Below are 21,261 nucleotides of genomic sequence, written 5' to 3' on the forward strand. Positions count from 1 at the left end.
ATTGCTGTGGTGTAGGAAATGATGAGTAGGCTGATTTAGAAAAACACAGAACAACTGGGAACTATGAAGGGAGATGCTATCCATCTCAAGAGAAACAGAAGATTGGAGAAAATAAGCATAATATGGTATTACATATATGTGTATGAGTATATAAGTGTATGCTTATAGATATCTATGTTTATGTATATATATATATCCATATTTAATTGCAGTTTTCTTTAAGGTGGGGGGGAGGGAATAAAAAGAATAGAAAGTGCCCAGCAGAGAGCAAAGGGCTTTCAAAGCAATGGGTAGTAGTTATCTAGGTTTTCTTGAAATTTATTGTTTTACATCAAATCCTGTCTTGGAGTTGGCAGTATACATAGCAATGTTTTTTTTTTCTTTTCTCATTGTGTATTCAAGTGTAGAATAAAAAGAAAATACCACCCCCCCCCCCCAAAAAAAATATTTGTTACCTGGGATGAGGAGGGGGAGGGATCCTGGGGGAATATTTTGGTGCTGCAAAAAACCCAAGAGATATCAATAAAAATTTATTTTTAAAGACTAAAAACCATTCATCAATTGATAAATGCTCAAAGGATAAGAAGACGCAATTTTTAGAGAAAGAAATTTCAGCTACCAACAGCAGGATACAAAATGCTCTAAATCATGAACAGAAATTCAAATTAAGACAACTTTGTGGTTTCACTTCACACCCATGGCAAAGTTGACAAAAAACGGCAAATGACAGGCTAGAGGAGGTGTGGGAAAACAGTGACATGAATGTCCAAATGGTGGCACCAGCAATGGTCTAGTCATTCTGGAACGCAATTTAGAACTGTGCCCCCAAAGCTATTAAACAGTGTACATACCCTCTGACCCACAGATGTGGCTAGTCGGTCTATACCCAAAAGAGAGCAAAAAAGGAAGAAAAGGACCTATATGTGCAAAAATATTGATAATAGCTCTTTTCACGGCAGCAAAGAATTTGAAACTGAGGAGGTACCCATCAGTTAGGGAATGGCTGAATAAGCTATGGTGTATGTGGACATGATGGAATACTATTGTGCTTTAAGAAATGATCAAAAGGATGCTTTCTAAGAAATCTGGGAAGATTTGTAGGAAGCGATGCAGACAGAAGTGAACAGAATCAGAGAAACTTTTATAACAATAATATTGTTAAAAAAAACTATGGAAGAATTAAGGACTCCGATAACAATGACCCAGAGCACCCATGATGAAACACACTATCCACCTCTTGACAGATAGGTGATGGACTCAGACTGCAGATGGAGACAGAGACACACACACACACACCCACACACCATGGCTATTGAGGGAATTTGTTTTCCTTGACTACATATTTGTTACAAGGGCTTCATTTTTCTTCCTTTTTTCAGTGGGAGGGTGGGGAGATAGAAGAGAAAGCAGATCTTGGTTAATTGAAAATACAAAAATTTAATTTTAAAACAAAGTAGGTGAGAACTCTTCTTGACTGAATCAATCAGAACTAGGGATGGCAGGAAGCCTATTTTGATTGAGTGAGGGGCTTGGTCACGCACCAGGGTTCAGGAGCTAGTTAGAAATAGAGCAGGTTTGGCAACAGAGAGGAAAGATTGGGCACATGAAGAGCTAAGCTGGAAGGAACCAGCGGCCCTGGGGTGACCAGCAAGACAAAGGAGGAATGACCTGTGGTGAAGGAAGGAGACAGGAAGGAAGGTCACTAGCTTTAGAGGGATCTCAGTACGGAAGGCTGAGGCTAATGCCACCAGCAGTGAGTACTGCTCACCTTGAGGGCTGAGTAAAGTACCAAGAAAAGGTGTGCTCCTTCGCAAATTCCCCTCCTGGGACCTATCAAAAAGCATGGAAAGAGAGTCTGTTTCTTTGCCCAAAAGTTCCTGGCAACCAGAATTTTGTCTGAACCACAGAAGTGAGGGGATAATTGAAGATGGATGTAAATGCGAATTAAGGCAGAGCACCCAACTTCTGCCTAAATGTTAGGAACTGTCCTAACGGGGCTCAGAGAGATGGTGTAAACTCTCCTAAACAGGAAAGGTAGGAACTAAGTAGACCTGAGGGGTCATGATATGGCCCGTAGGCTTCCAACCTCCTGCTCACTGTAACACAGAACTACACAAAGCAAAGGCAGAGTCCATGCCCTCCAGGAGCTCATGCCCTAATGAAAGACAATGTGTTTCTAAGTAGGTACACATAGGCTATGTCCAGAGGAGGCTGATATAAGTTTAAGAGGAAGGCACCAGGGGCTCCAGGTGAACCAGGAAAGCACTCGTGCCAGAAGGATCTGAGCAGAGTGGAAGGAAGCCCAGAAATTCTCAAGGGCCAGGGAACATTCTTTCACTTGTGTAGGGATGCCAAGAACCAGAGGTGAGGTGGCAGCTTGTGCAAAGTATGGAGGTGGGACTTTGGAGGAAGAGGCCGGATGATTGTCCACAGACTGCCTGAAGAAAAATATGCAACATGAAAGAAATGTAGACTGGAGTCAAAGAGCTGTGAATGCCAAACAGATAAGGAATAGGGAGCCCCTGAAAGCAGGTAGTGATGTGCACACCCACGCGCCACAGAGATGATTTTGGCTGCTACGGGAAGACTGCATTGGAACAAAAAGAAACTGGTGGCAGGGAGACTGGTATAATAGATTGTGCAGTGATGAGGCCCTGAACTAAGCTGCTATTTATGTGAGTGGAGAAGAGGGTGGAAAGAAGCTAGACTTGACAAGACTGGTCAGCTGGTTAGACATGGAGAGTAGGAGAATGCAAGTAAGGATCTTCCTCTGTTACTGAAGTAATTCTTCCTCTGTGAATAAGATGAAGGAGAGTGGACTCTTGTCATACTGTCACAACTTTCTCAGTAGATTAAAAGTCTAAGTCACAGGAAAGGGAAGTGCCTGGGAGTTTGAGGAAGGATAAAGTTAATTAGGAAACTGCTTTGTCTACATAGTTTCATTTTAGGCAGAAATCTCTGCTGTGAGGGTGTGTTTAATAAAATTTGCACTTTGAAAATATCCTTATATTAATTATATTTAATAAGGCTTTACCTTCTTAAGCTTCTCTCCAATAGGAATTTGGTTTTCAGCCTGAAGGCCTTCACAACTTAATTATACTGCATAAAGTTTCTCTCCAATGTGAATTCTCAGATGTCCATTAAGCCCTGTTCTTTGGCTGAAACCTTTTCCACATTCATTACATTCATAAGGCTTCTCACCAGTATGAACAGTCTGGTGTTGAGTAAGGTGTGCTTTCTGGCCAAAGGCCTTCCCACATTTGTTGCATCTATAAGGTTTCTCTCCAGTGTGAATTTTATGATGTCTGTTAAGCTGTGTGCGCTTGGTGAAAGCCTTCCCACATTCATTGCATTCATATGGTTTCTCTCCAGTGTGAATTCTCTGATGTTCAGTAAGTCCTGTAATCAGGCGGAAGGCCTTCCCACATTCATTGCATTCATAAGGTTTCTCTCCTGTATGAATTCTCAGATGTCCAATAAGTCCTATACTTTGCCTAAAAGCCTTTCCACATTCATTACATTCATAAGGCTTCTCTCCAGTATGAACTGTCTGATGTTGTGTAAGGTGAGCTCTCTGACGGAAGGTCTTCCCACATTCTCTGCATTCATATGGTTTCTCTTCAGTATGAATTCTCTGGTGTCTGTTAAGTTGTGTGCTCTGGCTGAAAGCCTTCCCACATTCCTTACATTCATATGGTTTCTCTCCAGTATGAATTCGCTGATGTTCTGCAAGACCAGTGATTAGGCGGAAGGCCTTCCCACATTCATTACACTCAAAAGGTTTTTCACCAGTATGAATTCGTTGATGTTCAGCAAGTCCTGTGATCAGACGGAATGCCTTTCCACATTCATTACAACCAAAAGGTTTCTCTCCAGTATGAATTCTATTGTGTTGTTTGAGATCTGCTCTACGACTGAAGGCTTTCCTACATTCGTTGCATTCATAAGTTTTCTCTCCTGTATGAATTCTCTGATGTTCAGTAAGTCCTGTTCTCTGATGGAAGGCCTTCCCACATTCATTACATTCAAAAGGTTTCTCTCCAGTATGAATTCGGTTATGTTGTTTTAGATCTGCCCTTCGAATGAAGGCCTTTTTACATTGATTGCATTCATAAGGTTTTTCTCCAGTATGAATTTTCTCATGTCGACTAAGTTGTGAGCTCTGGCAGAAAGTCTTCCCACATTGATTACATTCATAAGGTTTTTCTCCACTATGAATTCTCTGATGCTGAGTAAGTCCTGTTCTCTGGCAAAAGGCCTTCCCACAGATATTACATTCATAAGCTCTTTCTCCCGTATGAATTTTCTGATGTCGAGTAAGCTGAGAACTTTGGCAAAAGGTCTTCCCACATTGATTACATTTGTAAGGTTTCTCTCCACTATGAATTCGCTGATGCTGAGTAAGTCCTGTTTTTTGGCAAAAGGCCTTCCCACAGTCATTACATTCATAAGCTCTCTCTCCGGTATGAATTCTCTTATGTCGAGTCAGTTGTATGCTCTGACGGAAGGCCTTGCCACATTCATTACACTCATAAGGTTTCTCTCCAGTATGAATTCTCTGATGTTGAGTAAGCTGTGTGCTAAGGCGGAACAACTTCCCACATTCATTGCATTCATAAGGTTTCTCTCCAGTGTGAACTGTCTGATGTTGAGTAAGCTGTGAATTTCGGCAGAAAGCCTTCCCACATACATCACATTCATAAGGTTTCTCCCCTGTATGAATTAGCTGATGTTCAGCAAGCTGTGAACGCCATCGGAAGGCCTTCCTACATCCATGACATTCATATGGTTTCTTTGCAGTATGAAATGTGTGATACGCAGCAAAGCCAAATAGAGCTCCAGAGGGTTTCCAACATTCATTATACTTGCCCTTTTTAAGTATGTCCAATTTATGGAGACCTTTCTCCTCACTCTCCTGCTGTTTATCTAAAATGGCATTAAGTTTCCAGGCTTCCCTCATCCTGGAGACACAGAGACCATGCCCTGTCAGTCCTTCCTGAAATGATTCTTCAATAGCAAGGCCCAGTTTTGGCAAGGGCTCCTTGTTTTTGGGTGTAGTTTCCCAACCTAAAAGAAATAAAAAAAATGTAAATATTCCTTGTACTCCCTGCTGTAAACACAGGTTCCTGCCACCAAAAAGTGAAGTTCAAATTGATTTAGTACAGCAGTTCTCATAGTGTGGTCTACTGAGGATCCCTGAGACCCTTTCAGAGGGTCTGTGAGGTCAAAACTATTTTTATAATAATATTGACTTGTGGTGGCCACATAGAGATAAGTAGTTTGGTAGTTATAGCTGCCCCAAATTTGGCTGATTCATCAAATTTAGGAATCAATGAGGCCTCTGCAACCCCTAGTCCAAACTGCTCAGGAGATAATAAGGAACAGAGGCCCAAATCCATGAAACCAGAGGCTCTAGACAAATAACTTCCAAGCCTCAGTGGGACAACCTCCTTAGGCAGAGGTAACGCAGAGATGCACTGGGCAGGAGGCTGGACTAGATTCTGCCATTTTAAGACCCTACAATTCCCAGTCATCCTGATTTATTCCTCAGGTAACAGTGAAGCAACTGAGCTGATGGTCCTTGGTCTCAGCTCGGCCTTCCTGAGCCTCTCTGCTGGTCTCTCCCTCTAGCCTTCTGTTAGGAGAACCAAATAAATGGGAGGCATTATGACTGTTATTATTATAGGAAGGGAAGACTAAACTCACCACTAGGAGAATAAACTAAGGAAAAAGAAAGATGATAAGGGGAAATATTTGGGAGAAAACAAGAGCTGGTGGAGGCACTCTTACGAGAGCACAGATTCTCTGAACTTGAAGGGATCTCAGGAGGCATCTAGACCGGCCCCCACCAAAGACCTTTTGGAGGGTGAACATCATGGAGGCATCATGGGATGGGTGGGAGGGTCAGAGCTCATCGGCAAAATGAGAGTTCTGGAGGAGGTGGCATTTGAAGTCCCTTCCAACCCTTCAGCCAAAGCAGTCCAGATCTATGGTTGGCCTTCTCTGCCATTATAGGGGCAATTTAGATTTGAAGATCTTTCCCACCCATTAATAGGCCATGTGACCTGCTTACATCACAGGAAGCCTAAGTCACATGTGGTGGCAAGAGCTTCCTGACAGGAATAGGAAGCTATGTCCCAGGAAATGCAGAGGGGGTTGGGGGGAAGAGAGAGGGAGAGAGAGGAAGAGAGAACAAGAAAGAGCAAGAGAGCGCACAAGAGTGAATAGGTGAGCAGTTATGGCTGCTAGTGGCCACCCTTGTGATTGTTAGAACTGAACAAGCTGACTTAGCTGTACTGTGAGTTTGTTTTGGGGAAGACCCCAGGAGGGGTCAGAGAGGTTTTGGGATGGAGAGGCTCTATGTTTGATATTGTGCATTGAATGTTTTACTGCTCTGATAGACTAGATAAATGGCTTCTGGGATATGGTTCGCTGGTGTCTGGATAAACGGTTTACTTCTTCTATTTTCCATGTAGAGTGTCTAATATACTTTGCGAAACGGAACTACATAGGCATTGTGACAATTATCATCTACTATGTTATTATTTCCTTACTGTTACAGCCATCTCCACCCATGACTGGTTCTGCCTTCCCCCTCACACCTTTCTTCCACATAATAGCTCTTCCAGGACACTGCTCCCCACCTTAGTCACCTATACTTTGTTTTTCTTCTTCCTAAAGCACTGGTCTGACTATGTGCCTCCCTATTAGTTCTAGGGCCAGAAGCAAGGTCCTTTCTTTGGCATTTAAAGCACTTTATGGCTCCCACTGGGGAGTTCCTTCTGCAGCCTCCATTGGGGACAGGCCTAGGCCAGCCATGCTTCATTCCCCTTCTCTCTGAGGATGGAGTTCACAGAAAACAGTGAGAGATGGTGAAAAGCATTAGCTTGAGAGACACTCAAGGGGAGATTCCTGATGCTGTGGGAGACGCTGAAGGAGATGAGAGGAAGAGACCTTCCTTCCTGATCAAGCTGATTTCAACAGTATTTATCAAAGCTGATGCAGAAGGAGAATGCTACTGACTGTCCGAGAGACACCAGTTGGAGCATCCTCACTTCCTGAGCAGTGAGGAAAAGACACTTCTCTGTGGTTATTAAGGCTCTCAGTAGGTGATGAGTTATGCCCAGAGTCCCTTTCATTTCTGCTTAGGTATAGATAAATATGTCCTTTTTCACAGAAGGCATCCAGGTGGAGGCTCAATGCTAAGTCATAAAAGTGTGACCACACTCTCTCCATGGTTTGGACTCCAGCAACATCCTGCCACCCCCAGGACAAGCTCTTCACCTGAAATCTCATCTCCATGTAGACCTACTCACTTTCAAACTCAACACCTCCTCAGCCCCTTGGCCTCTCTTCCCCTGATTGATGTGGAGCCTTTCTTTAGAGAGGGCTCAGAACTTGGCCCCTGGGTCTCCATTCTGCATCAGCAGTTTGCCATGGTTTCAACTCCAGCAACACTGTGCCCCTGCCATACATCCCCTGTTACCCACCTCTTCCTAATTCCTTCTATGTACTGTCTTCTCACATCAGACTGTAAGCTCCTCGAGAGCAGGGAGTGCCTTGTTTTTCTTATTTGTATCCTCAGTGCTCACCACAGTGCCTAGCACATAGTAGGTGTTGAGTAAGTGTTGATTGACTACCTGACTGAAAGAGCTACTCCCTGAAAGGTGTTGTAGCAGCTTCGCTACTTTGGGGAATGCCAACCAGCCAGTGTAAGTACAAGTTGGAGGAAGGTGAGCCCACAGAAAGAGCTAGTCTGTGGGGTGAGTGGCTACCTATGTTACAAAAGTAACACTAATCCAACCACCAATGGGATTAAAAATGGAGATAAAGTGGAAGTGGGGGGAAATTTAGGTGGAAAAAACAAACTAATGAGAATATCAAGGGGAATTATGGCTAGAAAAGGGGAGAGGGGAACATACATTCCATTCGATGAATTCCAGAAGTAGAGAGATGGCTTGGACTTTTAAAGACTATTTTCGACAACAAAAGCTATGTATACATTTTGTTTAAAAAGGAAGAGATGGGGGGGGGCAGTGGGACAGAATGACTTTAAATATTTGTGCTAAAATTTTTCTATTTAAAATCTAAAACCGTATGAACTTATAAAAGTAAGACCCATTTCTGAGAGATAAATGGTTTAAGCATATGAATGGAGAATTCCCTAGCCCCACCCCCACCTGCATTTATCAATAACCAAAAGAAAAGCTGTTCAGACTTCCTAATAATCAGACAAAAGCAAATGAAACCAACTCTGGGATGCAAACACATTCCATCAGAAAACATGGCTTCCACATGATACTGTGGATGGGCCTCTGTTGGAGCTGGGGAGACCCAGGGCAGGTTACCCACTGCTAGTGGAAGTGTAAGCTGGTGCCATTTTTCTGGCCAGAAGAGCTAGACAATGCTGAGACGCTGACAGAAAACATGATGTTCCCTCCTGGCAGCTTTAGGCCAAACAGCCAAAGGCTAGAAATGAGCCCCAGGTTTGAGGGTGGGGCTAGGCCTGGAGGAGTTCTGGCCTGGGGAGGGCGTCACTCTGCCTTCATGGCTCATGTCCCAAGAACACAAAGGATGATGGGAAGACTTTAGTCAAATGACACCCAAGAAAGAAAGCAAAGGGACCAGCGCCACACCAAGTACAATTATATACAAAAAGTAGGTACACAGCCCCATGGTCCCAGGGAGTAAAGAGCAGAAAAAGACCAGGTGGGGTTAGGGCAGCAAAGAGGACATCACCATCATTAAATTGGTCAGTTCAATGAGGATGTGCAGCAAGGCTGCAGACTGGCTGCCAGGCATAGGGCAACCCCAGGGACAGCAAGGTGAAGAAACCCCCTCCCCGGCTGACTGCCCTTCTCCACAGTCCAGGCAGCTGCCAGGAGACGCCACTGGCCCCATCTAGAAAGAGCTTCCCCTTACGTGACTGACTCACCTGTCTAGACCGACTCGCTCACCTGCACAGCTGCTTCCTGGGACATCTCCCTTGGGCATCCAAGGTCCTTCCCCTTTCTCCAGCTGACAGATGGTGTCCGGACTGGAAACGGCAAGCCCTGCCCGTTGGAAACAGCAGAAAGTTGGAGGCCGCAGCCCCTCTGAGTCCACTCTTAGCCCTGGAAAGTGGATGTGCTAGGAGGAGCTCAGAGGGGGTCCAGCAGCCTCCAGAAGGGCTTCAGTAACATGCTCACTAGAGTAATAGGAAATAGGCCACATGGAATCAGAAAGGAAGTTCATTTGACCTAGGAGCTGAGAAAAGGCTGGCCACAAGAGAACTGGCAATCTCTGGTCTCTGCCTGGCAAACAATAACTACTTAACACTCGAGACACATTGTGGCATTTGCAGAAGGGTCCTGGGCAGCCTCCTCACCCAGGCAGACCAGGTTCCTGTAGTTCTCCAGCATCACCTTCTGGTATAGCTCCTTCTGGGCAGGGCACAGGTGCCCCCACTCCTCCCAGGTGAAGTCCACGGCCACATCCTGGAAGGTCACTGACCCCTGAAAGACCAAAGACACATGTGCTGGCCCAGGGACCATCCCTCATATCCATGTGGAGGAGCCAGGACCCTAGCAGGAAGCAGTGTCTCTCAGTATCTGGGTTTGCGTGCCTTGGGTGAAACATTTAGTGGACTCCTACTGTATGCACAGGCCATCCTGGATTCCGAATCATGCCAGAGAATGACAGAAGATGGGCAGCTGCTGTTTCTAGCACCTTCTGGTGTACTTAGTTTGCAGCCCTGGGAGGCAGCTTAGAGCGCTGTGCTTTCACTCCAAAGCAATTGGGGAAAACTGTTTGTGCAGAACAAGTGATGTCTGGAAAAAAAAGGGGAAGAGGACCAGAGGGCTGCAGCGCAAACCTCTCATCTACAAGTGGGGTTTCCACAATCTAAGCCAAGGCAGCCAATCCCCTCCCCACCTGAATTTTTCAGGCTCTAAGGGGGAAGCTGCTCATGATCTGCTGCACCAATCAGTCCTCACGACCACCCTGGGAGGGAGGGGCCACTGTTATCCCCATTTTACAGCTGAAGAAACCAAGGCAAGCAGAGGGGAAGGGACTTGCCCAAAGTCACACAGCCAGGGCGTACCCTACATCTGGGTCTGACCCTCACCCCATGGTCAGTAATCGCCAGTGGCTCCCTATGGCCTCCAGGATTAATGCAAGTTTTCCATTTAGTATTTAACGCCCTTCCTATCTTCCCAGTGGGCCTAGACTTTGCTGACCTCCAGAACCTGGCTCTGGCATATTCAGACCCATTGTCCTCCTTCCAGTTCTGGTGCCTCCTTGGTCTCTGCACTGGCCATCCCCAGGCCTGAGAGCTTGCAATGCTAATGTAAATTTGAAGATCTTTCCCATCCATGAATAGGCCCATGTGACCTGCTTACATCACAGGAAGCCCAAGTCACATACTGTGGGAGGAGCTTGCTGAACAAGAGGAACAGGAAAGGGTGGAGCAGGAAATGCTTAGAGCAGTTAGAGATGAGGGAGAGAACAGACACTGAAGTGCTAGCTGTGCTCTGAGTGTGTGGGAAGTCCCCAGCAGGGGGAGGGAAGGTTATGGGATGGCGAGGCTCCATGCTATGATATTGTGTTTTAAGTTCCTTGCTGCTATGGTGAAGTGGACTTACTGGTTCTAGGATTTGGTCCTCTGGTGTCTGAATAAATGGTTTGCTTCTTCTACCTTCTATATGGAGAGTCTCTTTTATTTTGCGATACAGAATTACATAGGCATATTCATAATTGTTGTTGATGTTGTAACTATTGCCTTGCTGATACAGAGCTCTAGTTGGGCTTCCCCTCCAAGATCCCCTCCCTCAAACTCAGTGCATCTTCTTTGAATCTGCTCATCTGTGCACTGTACCTCCCCCCCAACCCAATCCCACCCCTGGAGGGAAAGGAAGCCAGTTTCACTTTCTTTGTAGCCCTAGGCTTAGCACAGTGCTTGGCACACAGTAGGCACTCATCAATGCTTATTGACTGACTAATCCAGGGTCTGCTTCTGCAGCAATTGAATATGGGGAGCAGAAATCTGGGAGGAACAGAGGCAGACTAGAAGAAAGATCTCCAAAGACACCTTCTCCTTCCTGCTCTTCTGAGGGATAACTGAAGTAAAAGCCTGGGGTACCAAGCAGGAGAGGGGCTCAAGGCAGGGCCAGCCAATGACTTGCCAAGGCCACTAGGGGTGCCACTGTGCACAGAGCACTGGACCTGGAAAAATCAAGACTCACGTTCAAAACCTGCCTCACAAACTTACCAGGTGGGCGACCCTGGGCTGCCTCAGTTCCCCCATCTGTAAAAGCAGATAATAACAATGCCTGCCTCCCAGGGGGTTGTGATGAGGACAAAATGAGATACTTGCAAATCACTCAGCATGAGGCCAGGCCCATAGTAGGCACTTAATAAATATCTTCCTTCTTTCCTGGCAAATTGGTCAGCAAAGCAAAGTAGTAAAATAAACCTGAGGTTAATCTGAAATGGAGAGATGAGTGACAAGCGGAGGATGTCCTGGTGACACCCACATACTGTGGATTGTGGGGGGTGCTCTGTGCTGACTCAGGTGGGCTGACCTCAAGCCATGGAGGGGGCTCACGGACAGGCATTCAGGAAAATCCTCGTTGGCCCTGCTACACTGGCGCCACCTTCGCTTGTGGTGTCTGTCCAGAGATGGTGCTCCGAGGGGATGCCATGAGGCCCTCTCCCCTGGAGGCTACTCTCAGTCCTTGGTCTCTTCACTGGCTTGTTTTCCTTTTAAGAAAAGGAAGGGGAAGTCTCTAATCTTGTGCACTGCAAAGATTCCAAGGTGCTCTGGCAATGTGGCATCCCCAGCCAGCAATGTCAGCACCCGCAGGCACAAGGAGTGACCTTGGGACCCCAGCTCAGTGGGAGCTGTCATGAGGACTCATCTGGCATCCATGGTGCCTCTGGATGCAACCTTGGTAGGTAGCAGGTGAGCTAAGCTGAGCCTCTTCTCCCCAGAAACCAAGGTTGAGGCAGGAGAATACACCCTGAGCTGTTGAGCAAAATGGTCACCCAGATTAAACGTGGTTAGATGTCCCTGGCCCTTAACAGATGGAGTGAGCTCCCACTGATAGGGGATCAAGCTGAAAGTCATAAGGACAGAGGCAGCTCCACCCTCTCAGGGCATACTAGGAGTCTGAGGGAAGGTGAAGCCTGCCCTAGAGAAAGGGTCAAGGCACACTCACTCCAGACATAAAAAAATGTGTGGCCCCCACCATCCCCGGGATGCAGCCTATGCTCAGTTCCAGTCAAGCTCCTCTCTGGGACCCCTGCGAGGCAGGGACAGCTCTATGCCCCTTGCCAGTAGGGAGCCCCTTTGCCTCTCACCCCAAAAGATTTTGGGTTCCATTTGTTTGAGGGGAGAATGATGGGGTGCTAATGATAGACCCTTAAAAGTTCCAGGACTTCCCCAAGGGCCCAAGGAATCTGGCCCACCTTGATTACTTAATTAGTTTACTTGCCACCCCTTAATCCCATCCAGATCTCTTCCTATTTAATTGATCGGATTCTTAAAATCTGGCCCCCTTGCACAGGCATCACAAATCACACAGACTCACTAGGAATCTCGCCCATCCCAACTGGTGTTTTAATAAACTACCTGGACTAAAAAAAAGAACAGTACGTGGCCCCACAGCAGGGATAGAGACAAAGGAGAAATCGGGCACATCAATGCCTGGGTGTCAAGATCTCTTTTTTTAATTAATTTTTTTTATTTAACAAAAATTTGTTTTCTCTCCCTCCCATCCTGACTCCCTTCCCCCAAGAAAAAAAAAAAGAAAAAGACAACCCTTGTAACAAATAAGTAAAGTCAAATAAATTCCTGTACTGGCCACATCCAACAAATCTGGGTCTCAAACTCCTGCTGGGTACCGAGATCTTTTAAAGGCTGTAAAGATCTCAGGGTCACGTTAGGCAAGAAAACCCAGAGGATGTTCAAAGGCCAAGGGCAGCTTCTGGGAAGCAGGGTGGATTCTGTCCTGGCTTGCCTCTACTTAGCTGTCTATGTGCCCAGGGTAAGAGCTGACTCCACACCTGGAGAAGGTGAAGGGACTGGAGGAACCCCTCTCTATATTCCATAGCAAAAGGAACAATGAAATGTGCCGGAAACAAATGGAAGCCAAGCTCCCATGGGAAAAAAGAATTGGAAGTAGGAAAGCTGATTTTTGTCAGCAGGTGGACTGTCCCAAGGAGGGGGGAGGGAAGGAGAATGGTATATCAGGAAGTAAAATGTTCACTGGAAGCTCTGACTGAAAATTAGGAAGGAGATACCTGTCCTTCCCAGAATGAAAGAGAGCAACATGTCGGAAGCTCTCCAGGACAGCTGATCCATGAGGGGCTGAGAGTGGGCAAGTAATCGGTAATTCTTAGCTCAGGGAGGGAGGCTCTAACATGATGAAGTTAGCCTAGGAGGGAGGAAGCCCTCAATAAGAGTCTGAAGACACCAAGGCAGACAACTTAGATGAGGAGAAAGCCAGGTCTGAAGGGGCAGATGTGGATGCACAGGGAGCTCACTGCCTGTCAGTAAGTATTAATGGGTCATCATATTTGATTTTCACCCCTTAGACCAAGTCTTTGGCCATTCTTTGCAACTCAGTGCCTGGTACAGAGCAGGCCCTTGATGCTTCTTGACCGACTGACTGAGCTCCTGAGCATTTCCCTCAAAGTTCCAGTTTAACCATGTGTTCATCAAGCCAGCAGACATACCTGTGCTCATGATCTTTGACCATCAGGCAGGGCTTTACTGAGCAAAGGGGAGGGGGCAGGCTGAACAGTTACTAGGAATCCTACCCTACAGAAGAGGAAACTGGCTGAGAGAGGGGAGCCAGGAATGCAGGTGGGAGCCCATCCCACACCTCCCCAGCACAAAGGCTCCTTCTCAGAGCAGGTGCTGCTCCTGAAGGACTGATCCCTGGGAAAAATGAAGTCCACTCCCAGGCATGATGCCATCTCCCTTCTCTGGGCATTCTGTACTGTGCTTAATGCCTGAATGGGGGTCCCTGGGGAACTAACCCCATATAAGGCTCATGTCCTGGGTCTCCTCTGATGTTGGATGGGAAGGGGAGGAACCAGGAATGGATACAGGCTTTTTTTTGGCGGGGGGGGGGGGTGATTCCTACCCTTCGGCTCCAACACCTACTATCAGTGTGATCCTGAGCAAGTGGCCTGCCCTTGCTGACCCTCAGCTTCTCACCTGTGAGGGGGGATGGAAGGACTGGAGAACACTGGCTCTCTCCTGAGACCTTGGCAAAGTCACTTGTACTGTCTGGGCCTCCACATAAAATGGAGGTGCCACTACCTGGACAACCTCCTGAAGGGGGTGGGGGTGGAGAGTGGACAGGCTGAGCTTGGTCAACCTTACCTTGGGAAACAGATGTTTGCTGCCCTAGTCATTTGGCTCCTTCTGTTTCCCCAGGACACAGCCGGCCAATACCAAGCACTCTGGAGACCTGATCACCCTGACAAAGGAAAGGGGTGGCCGGGGAGGGAAGAAAGTGGGGGTCACTGGAAACGGCTGGCTGGGGAGAGTTGCTGGGGCTGCTACTCCCAGGCACCGGTCGGTCACCTCCTAGCTCTGAGCTGGTGACTCTAGGGTGGTCCCAACATTCTGACTTAGAGCCTGCAGTCTGGAGAAGTCCTGGCCTTTCTCAGACTAACGTTTAAATGCCTAAAGACACAGGAAGAATGGACATTAGTACGTACTGTTTTTCTAAGCCGAGTTCACAGAGCCCGGGTGAAGAACTCCTGCATGAGGGGAGAGAGAAAAGCACGATCGTCGGCCAGTCGATGTACATTTATTAAGTGCCCACTATGTGCCCGGCTCTGCGCTACCAAGAAAGTGGAGGCGGCTCCCGCCCTCGAGGGGCTCCCAGTCTAGCCCAGAAGGACATTAGGGAGAAACCAGCCACGGCCTCCTGGCGTGGGGGCGAGGGGCCCCCAAATGCTTGTCGCGGAAGGGGCCCAATGGGGGGCCCGAGGTGGGGGAGGGGGCGAGGGCCGGGGGGAGCTCCAGAGAGACACGGCCTGACGGCGGTGGGGAGACTCAGGCACCGGATCCTGGAGAGCACCCTAGGGAAAGGGAGACCCCCCCACTCACCTGGCGGGCCCCGGCGGGGAGGCGTCCGGACGCCATCCGGTGCTTCCCGACTCCCCGTCCTAAGGGAGAGGCCGCCCCAACCTCCCTGGGGAAGGAGGCCTGGATGACAACGCAGACCCCAGCCCCCCGGAGATCAGCCGGAGCGACCCCCACATCAGGGAAGGTCTGCTCCCCGTGCCCCAGGCACCAGCCCGAGAGAGGACGCCAGGGCCGGGGGCAGGGCAGCTCTGCCTACCCTGATTGGCTGCCGGGACAGCCCCCCCCCCGCCCTCGGACCAATGGGAGGTACGGTCTGCCCGGGGGCGTGGCCACGAACAGAGCAAGCGTGCATGTCTTCCGCCCCCTAGTCCCTCCCGGAGGCTCAGAAGGCTGAAGCCTGGCTCTCCTCCGTCTCCTCTACTCGCTCCATCCCCGGGCCCCGGCCCTCACTCACCCTGGCCCGGGGTGCACACTCAGACCTCAGCAGCGGCGGCTGAGATCGAGGGGAGCCGAGGCTACTGAGAGGACAGCGCGAAGAACGAGTGAACGGAAATGACGCGTGGTCACCGCAGCCTGGGCGGGGATAGATCACGTGGCGGGCAACGCCTTCTGGGAAATGTAGTCTGGAGGCCGGAGCCGCTTGAGAGCATGCTCGGAGACCCTACTGCTCCTGCCTCAGCTGCCACAGCTGCTGCTCTTCGGGTTAGTCTGTGGCGCCCTTGAGGCTTCTCTGCTCCGGGTCTGCAACGCCCCAGCATCCGGGGGCCTCAGAAGGCCTCGGGCCTGGAGAGGGAGGAGGGGGAAGGAGGTATCCGCTCTACCTCCCTCTGTCCAGGCGGCTCCGTGCCTCCCCCGGGTGACCCCAGTCCACGAGCCCCGCCCTTACCTTGCCTTCCGCACTGAAGGGGCCGGTGTGTCAAAGCACCAATCAACCTGCTCCTCCTACCTGCTGTATTAGGAGGGCAGAGTTTATAATCTCAAAGAGGATCATAAACATGTCTGAAACGTTCGGAACCGCCGGATATAAGAAACTCTCAAAGTAGAAGGCAAAAGAATCAGAACATATATTTAGGCTCCACAGTAACCAACCCATGAACCAGCAACCCCATTTTGATATATTGATCAAAAGCTTCCAGGCCCAATAAGTACGCCTTGAAAGAGTAACCAGGAGGCTACAGAGAAGCATGATTGCGTAAAGCAAAATCATGCTTCCCCCTCTATGGTAATAAGATTACCCACTGGCCTGAAGTCTTTGTTCAGCTTCCTCCCGTAGGTCAGCTCTGCTACTGGCAGCTCCTGCTTCAGCTGTGGCTGTGGCTGTGGCTGTAACTGTAACTGTAACTGTAACTGTAGCTGTAACTGTAGCTGTAACTGCCTCTGGCTCCAACGGGAGCTGCTTTTAACCATCCAGCTTCTGCGGGGGTGTAAGGTACGCCGGGGAAAGCACAGGTTCTTTCAATCTGCTTAAGCAAGGTGAAGGGGTTGACCAGAAAAGCACAGGTTCTTTCCATCAGCTTAAGCAAGGGAAGCAAGGTGAAGGGGCCGACAAGCTTACTCCAGTCCAAGATACAAACAGCATTCAGTTCAGGGGAAAAAACCAAACTAGTCAAGGGCACTTGTTGACTAAGTGCTAAGGAGCCCATTTTTGGTTGCCAATACACTCCACCCCTTGTTATAGGATACATAATCTAATCAGCCATGTATCCTAGAACATACATTGTGATCCAATTACAAAGGAAACTAAAACATATCATTCATTATAAAGCAAAACATATCATTTGGTGACATTCCTAAATATTGGTTTACGATTCAAATGTGATCCACCCCTAGGTCCCAGCAAGATAATCTCTTCAATCAATCATCCCCAAAATAATTATTAATAATTCAAATGTCCACCCCTAAATCCTTGTATCCATTACATAGGATCAATAATATCATAACAATAAAACAACACAGCAAGGATAACACAAAATAAGTAAACAGAACACTATCATCATTTCCACCCCCCTTGAACGATTGGGGCTCAAAATCTTGGGGTGAGGGGTGAAGGTCTCATTTTCCATAGCTTCTTCATGCTGAAATTGGATGTAGAGATGGCCCTGCCCCCAAAAAGTCCCATTCCAGAGGTCATTTCTTTAACAAGCTGGCAGGAATTCCAAGAATGCTACATGCTTAGGCAGTCACCGGAAAGTGCAGGGTGCTTAAGCCTGAAGGAAACAAAACTAGCAACAAGGTTAGCCAAAACAAAGGACAAAAAGAATAGACAAGTATGGACTATAATTCTTCAAATAAAATCATCTCAAGTTTGGTTGAGATTTCAGTTATGCAAAGATCCAACATCAGAGCCAAACTCAGGTGGGAAATGTTTCTTTTCAAAAGGAACATAATGAGGAAGCCAAGAGGATCCCACCCTAGATAGAGACTAAGATTGTCCTCCCAGCCTTTCCCCAAATGTACAAGTTTTCATCCGTTAATCACACAAGGTCACCTTCAGTCTGAGTGGCTTGTGGGCTTGCAGGAGCAGTTCTTATTTCCCTATTTCTCGTGTTATCAAGTCCTCTATACATTCTGTATAATTCATTGGTTGGAATTCCATCTATCATTTCAAAACCTACCCCTGCTCTCAATAAAGCAGTAAACATTTCTTTCCTTGTTACTCTCCTTTGACGCCAAGTTTGCTGGTTATTCACCCTTCTCTCTCGAGGAGATCTATCCCTTCCCCAGTCACCTAAGTCATGTAACTGTAAAATCTTATTTATCACTGTTGTAAGACGGCTCCCTACTTCTCCAAGTAATAAATTCAAAATTAGTTGTTTATAAGCAGGGGGAGCTGTCCTAATTATTAAATTCCTATGAGGCAGTCCCATTGGATCATTGTAATATTTGTCTGCAGTTCCTATCATAATGGCAGTCTTCATTACCTCCTCCTTTAGTCTCATGATACAATCTCTAAGTGAATACCAGGGTCTGTGCTCAGTGGGCCACATAGAATCAGTAGCATATCTCTTATTGCATCCCACAGCGGCTAATGCCAACAGAGTAGTCCTGCTATCACCATCTCCTTGCTGATGATGTTCCCTAAAAGCTTGTTGAACTAGAGGATCATGGCTGATACCTATGAATCTCATGCAGTCTGTCCTATCTACTGATATTCCACTGGCCCCTTGATCACTGAGTCTTACCATCCAAGATATCAATGGTTCTCCTATTCTTTGGCTGAATCTACTCAAAATATCTGTGACCTCTTGCGGTGAGAAATCTTCCTGAATTTCCCTTGTAACTGAATCTTCACCTCGGGTTTCTGTCTTCCTCCTTTGTATGGGTCGAGCCCTTGTCTGATCATTTAACCATCTCCTATTCTCTGTGTGAGGCACATCCTGAACCCCAGTAGTGTTTTGTGCCTCAGCCCCTAACATTGTCTCATTCTCTCCCCACTCACTTCCTCTGCCACCATGGCTAGGACGAAGCAGGCAGTCAGGCTCTTTCTGGGCTGGGTTGAAATGCACTCTGGGCTTTTTTGGTCTCCTGTTGCTCTTAGCCACATTAATAGAAAAGTTCTCATTTGAGTGAGTTTGGTCTCCTGCTATCTGAGATTCCCCTTCTTCCTGTGGGGTAGGAGTGCCCCCATGTCTTTCACTTAATCTCAATCTTTCGTATACTAGCCGGTAGGCTGATAACACTATCCAGCTTTGCCTAGATAGTGATGCCCCTGACTGAATCCCAACTTCTCGTAAACACTTTTCCAAATCCCTAGGATCTCCTCTCCGTAGCCTTGGTTCCCAGTTTTCACAGGGTCCAGCTTTTTTAGCCAATTCTTTTGCTAGGGAGGAATAAAATGGATCCTCCCATCCTGGGATATTCATCTCTTCCTCTGGAATTGTTCTGCTTCTAAATAGAGATCTTATACCTAGCGATCCCATCCTCGTCGCCAAATGTATTAGGAGGGCAGAGTTTATAACCTCAAAGAGGATCATAAACATGTCTGAAACGTTCGGAACCGCCGGATATAAGAAACTCTCAAAGTAGAAGGCAAAAGAATCAGAACATATATTTAGGCTCCACAGTAACCAACCCATGAACCAGCAACCCCATTTTGATATATTGATCAAAAGCTTCCAGGCCCAATAAGTACGCCTTGAAAGAGTAACCAGGAGGCTACAGAGAAGCATGATTGTGTAAAGCAAAATCATGCTTCCCCCTCTATGGTAATAAGATTACCCACTGGCCTGAAGTCTTTGTTCAGCTTCCTCCCGTAGGTCAGCTCTGCTACTGGCAGCTCCTGCTTCAGCTGTGGCTGTGGCTGTGGCTGTAACTGTAACTGTAACTGTAACTGTAGCTGTAACTGTAGCTGTAACTGCCTCTGGCTCCAACGGGAGCTGCTTTTAACCATCCAGCTTCTGCGGGGGTGTAAGGTACGCCGGGGAAAGCACAGGTTCTTTCAATCTGCTTAAGCAAGGTGAAGGGGTTGACCAGAAAAGCACAGGTTCTTTCCATCAGCTTAAGCAAGGGAAGCAAGGTGAAGGGGCCGACAAGCTTACTCCAGTCCAAGATACAAACAGCATTCAGTTCAGGGGAAAAAACCAAACTAGTCAAGGGCACTTGTTGACTAAGTGCTAAGGAGCCCATTTTTGGTTGCCAATACACCTGCCAGACGTGAAGCCGCCCCTGCCCTCAGGTGGCCCCTCTGACCTGGAGCCTGGAGTCAAGAAGCTTTGAGTTGAAGTCCTGCTCCCATTCTCCCTAGTTGTGTGACCCTCTCCGAGAATGAGGGCATTGGCATCGTTGGGGGAGCAACATCTCCTTTCTGAGTTCATGTAACTGCTGCCAAAATGCATCCACCAGAATGTATGGAGAGAAGGGAAACTTGGGCTTTATTCTTGTACTTAAGAATGATGGGGTGCTTGTGCTTGGGCCCTAATCCTAACAGCCTCTGCTTCGGTGCCTGTGCCTTAGTGCCAAATAGTATAATAAATTCTGATTTATCTGAGGTCAAATTAGAACACATTTCACTTACATTTAAGGGAAAAGTTCCCGCTTTCTTTCTTATCTCTCTTCACAGTGACATACCCAGCAGTCTTGGGCTCCCCCTCTGCCTACAGAATTTCCCAGTTTAATTAAGTAGTTGTCTTCCCACTTGCGAGAGTGAAGGGAACTTAGGGTATCAAGGAAAAAGAGAAGGAGGGCTATGGTTAACATCAGTACAAAAGAAATGGTTCCAAGCAGGAGAGAGAAAACAATTACTTTCTTTTATATAGGGCCCAAGCACAAGCACCCCAAGCACAAGCACCCCATCCGATACAAATTAAGCTAAGGAAAAAAAATTACATCTGGAAAACAATGGTTCAAACCAGACCTCTTCTAGTCAACATTCCGTCCTGTGTGGCAAACAAAGATTCTTTTTATACTTTGCGATGCTGTATGTTCCTCTTGGGCCATCAAAGCCAGATTCATAATCCCACGCTTCCTTCAGCATTAGGAATGTTGAACAAACAACAGATTTGTAATCTGTGGAAAATATTATACTATTTTATATCATTTCTAATTCTCAACCAGACCCAGAGCCTGAATTAATGAGTAACTGGATGAAGATCCAGGACCTGGGCTTCTTTGTTCTCTCTAAAAGTTTGCTCAGGCAATACCCTTACCTCTGTCAACAGGCCAGATCATTAAGGACATTACCCTAACCCCAAGAGAGATTACCTTGCTTAATATTCTACAGGTATATACTATGTTATGGAATGTAATGAGACACAGAGACTCTGGGCTGTAGTTTCAACTGCCTTTTGTCAACGTCCTTTACAACTCTATTCCATTAAGGAAAATCCTCTTGTTGTATCATGGTTAAACATACATGGGAGTCATAAAAATGAGGTCATACAGGCTTGCTAGCTCTGCTAAAATAATGTATATAAGTTTTCTCATTGCTTTGTTCAGGCAGCCAGAGTTTATACTCTGACTCCTTGTATGTACAAGTAAGCTAGCTTCACTATGCTTTAAGGGAAAATAATAAACAACATGGATTTTTCTATCACCTAGCTCTGTTGTTTCCTTCAACCAAATTTTCAGGTTTAACAGTTATGGTGCCGTGACTTTCGGATGGAAATGATGGAAATGGGACAATGCAGCCCAACCTTGCCAACGCTTTTGGGCGCCATAGGATTAATTTTTCCTGGAAT

The 21,261-nt window shown here is 47.1% G+C and overlaps 1 protein-coding gene across 3 annotated transcripts; it reads right to left on the bottom strand.

Annotated features, from left to right (window-relative positions):
* Positions 1-1,322: 1,322 nt before the first annotated feature.
* LOC118846123 (zinc finger protein 420-like) lies at positions 1,323-15,128 on the bottom strand. 3 transcript variants are annotated; one of them, XM_036754373.1, is made up of 4 exons: positions 15,107-15,128; positions 9,368-9,494; positions 8,958-9,053; positions 1,323-5,067 (listed from the first exon to the last, which is right to left on the bottom strand). In XM_036754373.1, the coding sequence occupies exons 2-4, from the start codon at positions 9,399-9,401 to the stop codon at positions 3,095-3,097; spliced, it is 2,103 nt and encodes a 700-aa protein (XP_036610268.1). In that variant the 5' UTR covers positions 9,402-9,494; positions 15,107-15,128; the 3' UTR covers positions 1,323-3,094. The 3 variants fall into 3 exon arrangements, with proteins under 3 accessions (XP_036610268.1, XP_036610261.1, XP_036610254.1); XM_036754366.1 differs by lacking the exon at positions 15,107-15,128 and adding an exon at positions 11,562-11,649; XM_036754359.1 differs by lacking the exon at positions 15,107-15,128 and having other exon boundaries at positions 9,368-9,712.
* Between the last annotated feature and the right edge of the window lie 6,133 nt (positions 15,129-21,261).

Source organism: Trichosurus vulpecula, chromosome 1, assembly GCF_011100635.1.
Source record: "Trichosurus vulpecula isolate mTriVul1 chromosome 1, mTriVul1.pri, whole genome shotgun sequence".
Classification (NCBI taxonomy): Eukaryota; Metazoa; Chordata; class Mammalia; order Diprotodontia; family Phalangeridae; genus Trichosurus; species Trichosurus vulpecula.

What these genes read in the sequence shown, in the direction of transcription:
- LOC118846123 (XM_036754359.1), bottom strand. Translation starts at nt 9,533, where the DNA reads ATGGTCCCTGGGCCAGCACATGTGTCTTTGGTCTTTCAGGGGTCAGTG. An exon ending in CAGGAACCTGGTCTGCCTGG is followed by an intron (nt 9,054 to 9,367) that starts GTGAGGAGGCTG and finishes TCCAACGGGCAG; the next exon opens with GGCTTGCCGTTTCCAGTCCG. An exon ending in CCCAGGAAGCAGCTGTGCAG is followed by an intron (nt 5,068 to 8,957) that starts GTGAGCGAGTCG and finishes TATTTCTTTTAG; the next exon opens with GTTGGGAAACTACACCCAAA.